Source organism: Vidua macroura, chromosome 1, assembly GCF_024509145.1.
Source record: "Vidua macroura isolate BioBank_ID:100142 chromosome 1, ASM2450914v1, whole genome shotgun sequence".
NCBI classification, from domain to species: Eukaryota; Metazoa; Chordata; class Aves; order Passeriformes; family Viduidae; genus Vidua; species Vidua macroura.
In genome coordinates, this window is record NC_071571.1 from 32,390,843 (window position 1) to 32,402,336 (window position 11,494).

At 42.4% G+C, this 11,494-nt stretch overlaps 1 protein-coding gene and 1 long non-coding RNA gene across 3 annotated transcripts; one reads left to right on the plus strand and one right to left on the minus strand.

Moving 5' to 3' along the window:
* Window positions 1-331: 331 nt before the first annotated feature.
* LOC128804592 (uncharacterized) lies at window positions 332-698 on the minus strand. Its single transcript, XR_008436117.1, has 2 exons — window positions 612-698; window positions 332-502 (listed from the first exon to the last, which is right to left on the minus strand). It is a non-coding gene; the product is annotated as an uncharacterized LOC128804592 (long non-coding RNA).
* Window positions 699-859: 161 nt separating this feature from the next.
* On the plus strand, window positions 860-10,817 carry NPY (neuropeptide Y). 2 transcript variants are annotated; one of them, XM_053972448.1, is made up of 4 exons: window positions 860-1,084; window positions 1,894-2,081; window positions 7,281-7,361; window positions 10,527-10,817. In XM_053972448.1, exons 2-4 carry the CDS (start codon window positions 1,894-1,896, stop codon window positions 10,549-10,551), a joined length of 294 nt encoding a protein of 97 aa, XP_053828423.1. In that variant the 5' UTR covers window positions 860-1,084; the 3' UTR covers window positions 10,552-10,817. The 2 variants fall into 2 exon arrangements, with proteins under 2 accessions (XP_053828423.1, XP_053828415.1); XM_053972440.1 differs by lacking the exon at window positions 860-1,084 and adding an exon at window positions 1,544-1,702.
* The last annotated feature ends 677 nt before the right edge of the window (window positions 10,818-11,494 follow it).

The following is an 11,494-nucleotide window of genomic DNA, read 5'->3' on the forward strand; positions in this document are numbered from 1 at the left end:
GGTTTTTTTTTTTCCCTTAGATAATGTTGAGATTCTGTTTCTGGAGTGATGAAAACAATTCCTGGCTTTGCTTTTGCAAACTGAATATCGTTTTTCAGAATCTGCTGTATTATTATTAAACCAATAACTGCATATGACACTAACTATGGAAATTAGTAACAGTAGTATATAAATGATATAGTTTTAGAATATGTCCTGAAGCCTTTTGTCAGTATATCAAATGTTCTTACTCGTGTGTTTGCTATTTTGCCTTCAAATTAAAGTAAAAGTAAGATATGATGAGAGTCATGATTTGTCATTCCAACTGGAATTAGTCAAGATGCTAATCGAATTATCTGTTTCTAAAGAATTAACCTTATTTTACTAATATGTGAGGCTACTTTCCAAGTCTACCAAATGCTTTGACAAATTCTGAAGGTTTGTTTGAAGGGGATTCATCTTATCCAACTTCAGCCACTCTGGTAGTCAGGTGTCTAGCCTAGCCCAGTCACCCAGGCTGTTCCTGTCATCAGTGGAGAAGGGTGTGTTACCAGAGGATTCCCACTCTGTTTATCTCAGACCTCTTTTGTATGAGGGCTTAGATCACTGTCAGGGTGTCCATCTCTCCCCACCGACTCAGATCTGGATAAGTTTCAGGAGACATGTAAGTCTGACACCTTAGCTGAATCAGTAGTTCCATGTTGCTAGGACAAGCTCCATGTCCCAGATTCAGCTGTCCTGCCCTGGGCCAGGACAGCTACTGGAAAGGCTATTGTGATCCCATGGCATTGATGAGTTGTTTTCTGTGACATGTGTCTTAGGCACAGAAATGAAACAGAATAAAGCCACTTTAGAACAGATACTCAGAAGGTGGCCCAGAATAGGAGGGCAGAGTAGGTGTAGAGGGAGGTAGAGTTGCAGCTCTGCTGCCAGTCCCCTAGGAAGCTAACTAAGCCTTAAGATTTGTTGTGGATGCCTTGAAAGTGCTCAAAACCACGCTGGATTGGTCTCTGAACAATTTGGTTTAGTGGAAGGTGTCACAGTCTATGGCCCAAGGGTTTGGAACTATCTGGTCTTTAAGGTCTCTTCCAACACAAACCACTGTGTGAGTCTCTGATTTAGCCATTTACTGGGTATGATGTCTGAGCCTATGGCACTGATTTGATACTTCTGGTTGTCCCAAACCGTCCCACTTTCTTGGCTTTATGTCCAGCAGCACCACTGCTACAAAGCCCAAGCCTGGGGCCCCTCCGGTGCCATAGGTGCGGGGCCAGCTCTTTCCCCAGAGCGCCCTTTCCCCGGGGAACTCGGGCGCTGGCAGCACGGCGACTCCACAGCTGCAGACATCCAGGCGCTCACGGCCGCTCCGGGACACTCGGGGAAGGATGCCGATCCCGAGAACACATTTCGTGGGCAGCCCGTGGGTGGGCTTCCCGGGGCGGCGGGGGCGGTGCGGGGGCTGCGCGGGGCTCGGCACCTCCCGCTCCCTCGGTGCCGCCCGGCCCCGCCCGGCCGCGGCCGCCGTGCCCCTCCCGGGGCAGGGGCAGGCGGAGCGGGGCGGGGGGGACCGGAGCCGGCGAGGCGTGATCGCCCGAGGCCCCTCCTGCCTGCCGGGGAAGCCTTAAAACACCCCGGCGAGGCGCGGAGCCCCGCACTCGGGAGCCCCGACGCACGGGCAGACGCGCCTCGCCTCGCCGAGAGCCGCTCCGCTGCAGCCGCCGCCGTGAGTGCCGCGACGGGGCGGGCACGGGAGCGGGATGGGCATGGGGATGGCAATGGGGATGGGGATAGCGATGGGGATGGGGACGCGGGGCTGTCCGGGCCGGTCAGGGGCTGCGCTGGGGCGGCCGCGCTGCTCCCGCCGTCGGGGCAGGTGCTGACGGCAGCTCTCGTCCATCCCGCCCCGCCGTGCAGATGCAGGGCACCGTGAGGCTGTGGGTGTCGGTGCTGACTTTCGCCCTGTCGCTGCTGGTCTGCCTGGGAACGCTGGCAGAGGCGTACCCCTCCAAACCGGACAGCCCCGGCGAGGACGCCCCCGCAGAGGACATGGCCAGATACTACTCGGCGCTGAGGCACTACATCAACCTCATCACCAGGCAGAGGTAGGCAGAGCGGGACGGCAGACATCTCCCTTCCCGCTCCCCGGACTGATTCTTTCCTTGGCGAGGCTCAGGGGAGGAAGGTGGGGTGCCCCCTCACACTGGGTGTCTCTCGTTGTTTTCCCCAAGGACACAGAGAAAGACGCGGTGCACAGATTCCTTTTAGAGAGCAATGCCCGTGAAACCCTGAGTTGCCGATGGGTCCGGAGCTGATTTTCCACCACCCAAGTTGGCAGAAGGGGCAGGGGTGTCAATCCTGCCTTTGCTCTCTCAGCCTCTTCTAGCTCTGACACAGACGAGCTGGCAGGCAGGAGCATGAACAGGGCAGTGTGCACAGGGAGAGCCCCCCAGAAGGGAAAGATAATCTGGGAGCTGGAGAGAGCTAGACAGGGCACTAGGAGCAGTTTCCCACTTCTGTTGCTGCCATTGACTCCATTGAAGATTTTGGTAAGAAAAAGTGCCCATTGTGGAGATGTAGTAGTCCAGATGTTTTGTGGTTTGTAGGCTACTTCATGCAGCTGTGAGTGTCAAAAAAACCGTAGTCCTAACAAAAACCTCTCTCAAGATCAAGAACTCAAGCCCAAAGAGTGTGAACCCAAGCCTCCCTGGCTTTAAACTGGCTTTCTGGGTTGACTGTGCTTGTTAAAGTATGGGTCAAGGCTCAGTCTGAAAAAAAAGGGCAAGTTATTATAAAAAACCATCTTCTTTCATAAAAAATCGTCTGTCTAGTTAGGCTGTGTGATTGATAGACGTTTGCCCTGAGGTCACGAAATAGTGTGCGACACAGAAGAACTTTGACATATTTATCTATTGTTTAATATCAAGACCAGATTAGACCAAATTAGGCTTTCATTTGTCCCTCTAGAAGTCTGAAGAATTAAATTAGAAGGGTGGCTATCATGCAACTGAGAGCTTTCCCAGAAAGCCCCTAACGTTTTCTGCCACTGCCCTAAGAGCATAAGATGGATGAAGAGGCTGATAGAAATACAGTTCTTTGGTTCCGAACTTTTAAAGCAATATTCACAACTGGTTCACATGTGAGGCATGCTTCCGTGTCTGCAGTCTGCACTCAAATAACCTTTTGTCTAGATTACCGTTAAAATAATCCAGTCCTCAAATTCTGCCTCTGCTGCCGTTTTCTCTTGCATGCAATGGGATGTCCAGGCTGGTGTCTCATCCCTTCTTTTCTTTCTTTCTTTCATCTCCTTTTTCAAAGGTGGCTTCTGTCCAAAGCCAAGTCATATTTAAAAACAAAAAATCCCAAATCCAGATGACCCCCCCAATCTCTGTCTAGCCTTCACTTCTGGTGTGTGCTCTGTGTGCTTGCTTTAATATTGACTGTGTAGCTTTTATCCTGATTTTATGAATTGTAAGTACACAACTCAGAGACGGAAACCAGTTTCATTCTTTTGTGCGGACTTAGGGTCTGAAATGAACTGAAATAGTTATTGTTTCTGATGGATAAAATTTAAATTTTGTTCTTTAGATTTTCCTCATATTTCCTACCCACCCTTGTATTTAAAGGAGCAGAGTTGACCTGGAAGTACAAGAAATTTGGCAGAAAAAAGCACTACAACAGCAACTTTGTGATGCACATTGAAAAGTTGACTGCACATGTTAACTAAACCAAAAAGGTGTGCTGTTTTTCCACTGTGGTGAATTAACAGTCCAGAAATAAAGCCATTGCCACCTCCATTTGGAAAACTTAACTGCGCTGCTGGAGGTTTCTTGTTTTGGCAGTGACACAGTCACTTGCAAAATGAATCAATAACTTCTGAAGCATTTTGGACCGGTCTAAGGATGATTGGTCTATTTCATCAGACGTGCTCAAAGTTTTCTCTCTTCTTACAGATTTTTAAAAAATCAGTTTCTTATCTCTGCTTTTTGTGCATGGTACTGCTTGGGAGCCCTGTGGCAGGGGGAAGATGAGGTCCAGGGGCTCACCTCCTTCTGTGGGTGGGTGAGCAAGTCCCGACCTGATGCCTATAGCTGGTGAGGTAGAAGCAATAAAAACATGTTGGCAAAGGAGGAGATGAGGAGATTGATGTTTTTTTTTTTCTTCAGGTTCATCTGCCCTGCCTTGTTTGATGTTTTCATGATTATGAATACCACCCCCCCACACACACACCAATACCCCCTGCTCCTGGCTCATCTTTCTGCCTTCTGCTTCTAGCCTGACTCAAACATTTGAGTGCCATTCCCCTCGGAGCTATGGTGACCTACAGAGTCTTCACCTGAACTCAATGAGCTTCTTCCTTCTAGACCATCCTTCTATTCTTGTATTTAGACCTTCTCCATCTGGCTGTTTGCTCCCTCTCTCCTTTGAAATTCATCTTCAGATCCATCTCAGCTTTAGACACCAGTGCCTGTCAGCTTTAATACCCCTGTGAGATTACCTGAGGTAAACAGGTGCTTGTATGGTGCAGATCATGAGAGCAGTTTCAGGCTTCTTGATTCTGATGAGATCCCTTGTTCCTTATGTGCCAGCTATTCATAACCTAAAAGAGAGCCCAGCACAGATACAGACTCCTGCTCTATAGATGTCTGTGTGTCTTTGGATTAGTTCCACCTTCATTTCCTGAGTTGTCCTGTGGTCCTTGCCTCATATCTCTCTACCACACTGTTCAGGAGGCTTTTATCAGAGTCTATCTTTACTCGTCCTCCTGCTACTTGCTGCTACCTGTGCTCCCTCTTGCTAACAAACTATCTTCTTTCCTTGTCACTTGCAGCTTCTCCATGAGTCTGTGGCTCTTCTGTGCTGTAGCAAAGCTGCTGGAAATGGCTCGAGCTCTAGGCAGAGCAGAGAGTATATTAAAGTGTGTATGACTTGGACGGTGCTGCTGCTCCTGCTTCATGTCAACGCCCTTTAATGGACATGGGAGCAGATCTTCCTTTGCTTTGGTTTCTTGACAATTTTCTGAATCAGATTCATCAATTTTCTGAATTGGACATTGATGGGATTTGAATCCTAGAGCCAAAGTTTCCGTAGGAAGCTCTGAGATTTTGCTGAGCCTGACATACTGTGTCCTTATTCAGACTAAGTATGTTTACTCCTTAAATCTCTTTGACTTCAGCTGGACCTGTGGCTTATCAGCATGCTCCAAACTAGGCCTTGATGTCTCAAATGGAGTATAAAAACTGACCAGGTGTTTTCACCTGGCTTGGAATAATGATTTTTAAGTCTTTTAAAACAGCCATGATTTTTGATAAATGTGTATCTCAGAGCAAGGAGCAAGGCATGAAGCAGCTGGAGCAAGGGATGTCTCCAGGCATTTGCATCAGGAAAAAGAGATTGACCCTGTCTGTTACCCTTATTTAGTAAGTCAGTAGCAAGGATGCTTCCTAGGGGCAAAATGACAGGGTATACAGGAGACTGATGAAGCCAGACTGTCTTTGCATAGCCCAGTTGGTTGCAGTCAGCGAACACCTTGTGTGCAGCTTTGCTGTGTGAGGGCATGGTGGGTCCATCCAGCACAAGTAGTGGCATGGAGTGGCCAAGATGCTGAAGGAACTCATGTAAAATATAGAGCTCCCCAATAGAGTGGTCCTCATTATTTGAGTGAATCTCTGCACTCTGCGTTGTTGCTACCTATTTCTTATTCAGGCAAAACTTCCTGAGAGATTAGTGTGAGTTTTGTCCAAGTGTGAGGTGCTAGAGCAAGTTTTGATTTGTTAAATCAGTTTCTTTAACATAACAGAAAATTAGCCTCCTCCTCAGTTGAAGTCCAGGTCAAATCCATATTAATCGGGGCAGGGAACTAGGAAGAAAGAAATCCCTTGGAGGTGATGGAGTGCAAGGTATTTGATTCAGCATTGTGCCTGATTGCACTATTGTAATAGCATTTTACTGTGTCTGGCTGGTTCTTTTCAAATACCTGCTTTCAGTCAGCTCAGATTAAGAAATTTAATTTCTGAAACTGATGCTTTGTCTTTCTGGAGCATAGGTGATGCACTAAAATGATTAAAGCAATGTAAAAACACAAAGAAGGTTGAAGAAAAGTACTGAAAAGTGGAATATGTTTCCCCATTTAAGTGCAATCAATGCACTCAGCAGTTAAAACTGTTAGTTTTTTAAATGTAGTTTGGGGTTTTTTTTTTTTTTGTTTTTTTTTTTTTTTGTTTTTTTTTCCTAAACTAAACCCCTAGAATGACTGGGGTCACTGGAGAAACATCATGATAGTAATGGATAAAATGTAAGTCTTAACTACACCTTTGTAATGTAAGTAAACTACATGTAAAATAAATGTAAGTTAACTACACCTTTGATTTTTCTGAAATCAGAATTTCACTCAAGCAGCATTCACAAAAGCTCCTAATGTACTTTGTGATTCAGAATGAAGCTGCACACACAAGTTAAACTGTGATCTTAATTCTTTCCAACCAAGGGAGCACTTGCTTATAGGTATCACTCTTAGGCTAATGAATCCTTGTAGTGATGTAAGCAGGCTGCTCATTGCCACTTCTGTTTTCCCAGGAAAAGAGATCAAATTCCTTCCCAAGTAATGGAAATTGCAGTACTTTTAACTGTTAAGTGATGTACAGTATTCAGGTTTAGAAAGGAAAAGGCAAATAGAAAGCCAGCTGCTGTGTAAATAAAGGACAAAAGTAGCTCCTGATATCCCATCTAGTTGAAGAACTCTGAAAGAGCAAGTTTTCATTCTCATAGCTACATAGTTAAAGACTATTACCTTGGGGTAGTTCAGTGTTTGCAAACTAATGTGCTATGTATTGGGCAGCCCCAAATGTGCTGGCTATCTTAAAAAATCTTGCAAAATTTCTGATGAAGGATAAGTATAATCTAAACCAATGAGAAAGTTCATGTGATGATGTAATTGGGATTGCAGGCAAGAATGACATGGAAGTCACATCATGCACAGCTTCTTCCCTCTTCCTCCATGCTCTCATCAGTAAGGTGCAAGGTCCTAGAATATCCAGGAGCAGCCATCAAATTGAGAAATATTCAGAGTTTCTCAATATAATAATGTAAAATAATTATGGAAAAATGCAGAAAAATATGGAAATAAAACAAGAATTAACATTTACTCACATGGCTAAGCCAAAATAAATTGCTGGAAAGTGTTATTTATGTCTGCTCAATTTTTTTTTCCTGAGAAGAAAGAAATCAATAATGGTTCTGTGCTCCGTCTTCATTTGTAAAAAGTGACATATACAAAAATATAACTTTTAAAAATTTTTCCTCAGATATGGAAAGAGATCAAGCCCAGATACACTGATCTCAGACCTCTTGTTGAGGGAAAGCACAGAAAACATTCCTAGATCCAGGTATGTATGAAGGATTTGGATTTAACAGTTTCATTTGTTATCATAGATATGATTCACAGGGAGAAAAGGTACCATCAAAAGCTGGTTAATCATGTCCTTAAAAAACCAAACCTTTAATTCCTTTTTTTTCCCAAGAGATAGCACCATCTATGAATGCAAGAACTGCCTTACCAGGTATGATATAGTCCTCATAAACTTCTGATAAACTCCTCATTCGCTAATTTTGGGAGCAGGCTACACCTGTTATTCAGAGAAAGGGAAGCACTCCCACGATGCTTGCCTCATTCTGGGCATTTTCACATAGAATTGTATGCTGATGTGTGATGATGATTCCTTACATATTAGAGCTCCAAAGATGACATATTGCTACTCATTTGCTCCTTACACAAGTTTAAATTTTTGCTCTAAGGATGTATAAGTGCTAAATATGCACCTATATTAACTCAAACACAAATGCACAGCGTTGACTTTTCTTTATAATACAGTACTTCACATTGGTTTTGTATCTAATGTTTTACAAAGGGAAAAAAGGCCTTTAGATTTCCAAGTGCACTTGACTAAAGTAACAATGGTGTTTCAAATAGCACTGGGGTTTCAAATGTACATAATGTATTTATCTAGTTAGGTAATGACAATTTAGCCATAGTGTAAGATACTGTAGTAGTGACTGCAATTTGCACAGCTGAAAATTAAGTACATTGAAAAGGTAAGATGCAAGAGTAGTTTTGGCTCATGAAGGAAAACACTGGTTTTACTCACAATCCAGCATGAATGAGCTCAGTTTAAGCCTTTACTGATTGTCTGAAGTTTGCTGACAATACTTCTACTGCAGAAATAAATGTTTTATGCAGTTGTCTTCTCAGGAGTCTTCAAACAAGTGCTCTGCAAAGGCTCAACTAGACTAGTTGAGTACTTAAACATAATAGCCTGTAGCATTGAATTTAAGGCATGATCATGACACTGAAAGGTGACCCCAAATTCCTACTTGCCATCCAGGGAGGTTGCCCGTGAGACCTGCAGTTCTGTGCGTAGGGAGAGCATTGTGTGATGGTTTGATGACTAACCACAGCTGTGGGGATGCAATTTTCTCTGCAGATGCTTATCTGAAAAACTGCATGGAGTGCAGTGAAATGTATTAGACTATTTTGTGTTTGGTAATGGCAAGGGAGAGCCCTCACATAATGGGAAATTTCCACTGTCTTGAATTTGAGGCAACACACATACTCTCATCATACTCTCTAATATAGCTCCCTAATAGTCTAATACTCTCTGTAATTTTCACCCCTTTATCACAAAACTTTATGATTATTATTATTGTTTCAATAGTGCTATTTATAACACACCAGGGAGCAAAAATTCATGAGCAAAATAACCAACTAGTCTGCAGTTAAGATCAAGAACTGATGAGAAGCAGATTTTTATTTCATACCCCCTGTAACAGCACTTTAAACTGAGTATGGTATTTTTCACTCATTGCTGACAGTTATGGGAGTACTGGGAACAATGATGCCTAGTTTCCTATGGATATGTTTTCTAGGATAAAACTCTGTATGGATTCTGAAGCCCACTCCAACTTTTTCCTCCATGTGAGGACACAATTAAATTTTCTTTCTATCCAGTCCTGTGTTTCATGGCACATCAGGAGCCAAATCTCTCTAAAATCGGTGTACCTCTCCTTGACTTGGTTGAAATTGTCCAAAGGGTGTGAAAGCTGGGGAAGAAGTGAGAAGAGGCATGCAGGGTAAGACAGCTGGACACACAGCATGGCTGCCTAAGCCTTCTTCCTGGGGGAAGTGAGGCTGAATGAGTGAAAGGCAGGCTGCTATTATTCCAAACTTAAATAAAGTAAATGTTTTAGAAATTGTTACACAAAAAGCTAGTTATGGAGCAAATGTAATTTGCATTCAGTGAATCAGTGACAGAGAGAGATACCTCTTGAGTTTGTGGGAACTGAACTTTGTAACTAAACATTGAGATAATGATAAATAACTTAATTGTATTCAGCTTGACAGGCTTCGTTTGACATTTCACTTTTGCTGACTAAAATACACCCCAAAGGATGTTGTAGTCTGGGTGTATGTCTGACCACATGAAGAAAGTTTAGAGAGATTCTTTTAGAAACTAATTGCAAAATAGGAAGTTAAAGATTAAAAAAAAAAAGGAGGTGCCTTGACCTGAGTACTAGTAAGTTCTTATGACAGAAATGTGTGATATGGCATGTTTCTGATTTTGTCTGTCTTATGGATTGATGACAAAATGTTTAATACTCAGTAATAGGCTGTATATCTCCTGATGCTGCCTCTTTTAAAATTAGATATCTAGTATGAAGTACTCATCTAGGTTGCCTCTGCAGTTGGTCAAAGAGATGGGTAACTCCAGAATGAGCTTTCCTGCCTAAAATGGGCATGGTCTCAGTTGCCCTCTAAGGTGCCCGTGTCTCTCCAGTGACTGTGGAGGCAGATTAGATATTTAATCGAGATTTGATGTGCTACTTTTAGATGGGAAAAATTATGGTAAATGCATTTCTCCTGGTCTTTTTCCATGTTCTCCTACTTGTTACCTTTCCTCCTGTGTAGACAAAATATCTGTTTGCAAGCAGAGGATTTCTGGATAAAATCCTGTCTTCAGCACCCCTTTAAATACATTTCAAATGCTGATATTGAGCAGTGGAATACCACTTATTTTAGGATGGTGGCTTTAAACTTGGGTTTTGTTTAAAGGTGCTTACAGCATGATGTGATTTGGTTTGGTTCAGTGAGTTCTCTTTGGAAGTTGTTTACTCCTGAGTTAGTGTGAAAAATATGTCTTTAAGAAATTTGTATCTCAACCTATCGTAGTTTTCTAGCTTAATTTCACTAAGTGCTATTTAATGGTGTAAGGCAGCTTTGTAGCTAGTCTCAGCCATGTAAAGCATGGTACCAGGGTAGCAGGATGTACAGGCAAGTTCTGGTACCAATTTTTACAATCAAGTACAGATTTTTGGCAATTCATAATGCATCTGTTTTTGCTGGAGTCACGTATACAATCTTCAACTGCAAATATGCATATATATTTCTCATCACTGCTATTAATGAATGTTTTAGGCAGTTTTAACATTGAATTTTTTCAGAGGGGGCTTTAATATGTTTTTAATGTGGATTTTTTTATTCATAATATGTGTTGCAGGTTTGAAGACCCTTCGATGTGGTGATGGGATTTTCAGCACACCTTCAAAACTTTTCCTAGTTTTCAGTTCATACTCCACACCTCTGAAGCAAATCATAGCATCATCCCCAGTGCATGCAGCCATTGTACTGAATTCTGTAGAGTTTCTCTCCTTCATCATATTTGTATATATCTTTATTTAAATAAATTATTTGTGCATTCCAAAACATAACATACTAAATGAAAACAAACAACCATGTCATTGGTATAACAAAGCATTGTTTTAAACTATTAAAACTGAATTATAACTTCCCTGTAGTGTGGACAACAATGGTGTCACAGTTATTACAGTAATTACTGTGCAAAGTAAGATAAAGACGTCATTTATTGTGGCCTCAGACTGGGCTCAAAACTGTTTAAAATAATTTATCACAGACTTCATAACTTGGGAAAACAGTGTTCTGAAAGTCAATCTTTTCAGAATGGCCATTCTTAGAACTTTAGTCCTTACGTTGACAAATGTAATAAAATTAAAGGCATTTTTTAAATGAAAAGGAATAAGTCACTGCTTAATTCTGCTAACTCCTCGAAACTGGTTTGATGCTTGGCTGTAAGCCTGAACTAGTAATTTTAAATGAAACAGATGTAACATCTTTGTTTTGGCAATATGCGAAATAGCAGAAAATAACATCTAAAGTAACTCATAAACCAAGACAAGACTGCAATTATTTGTGCCAGAAAAGAGACCTCTCTCATTTGAGGTTATTAAGTTTCTGTTTGTACCATAAGATCCACAGAACAGGAACAAGGTGAACTGTTTCCAGGTTTATATTTTCTTATTTTTGGATTTTACATGTTTAATCACTAGCCTAATGCGGGTCTTAGACACACTTGAAGTTTTTACTCTAAGTAGTATAGGGATGGCAGCACCTTCCCCTTGTTCTTAAGTGGTTCTAGTTCACAGATGTGCATCTTGCTGTATGGTCAGG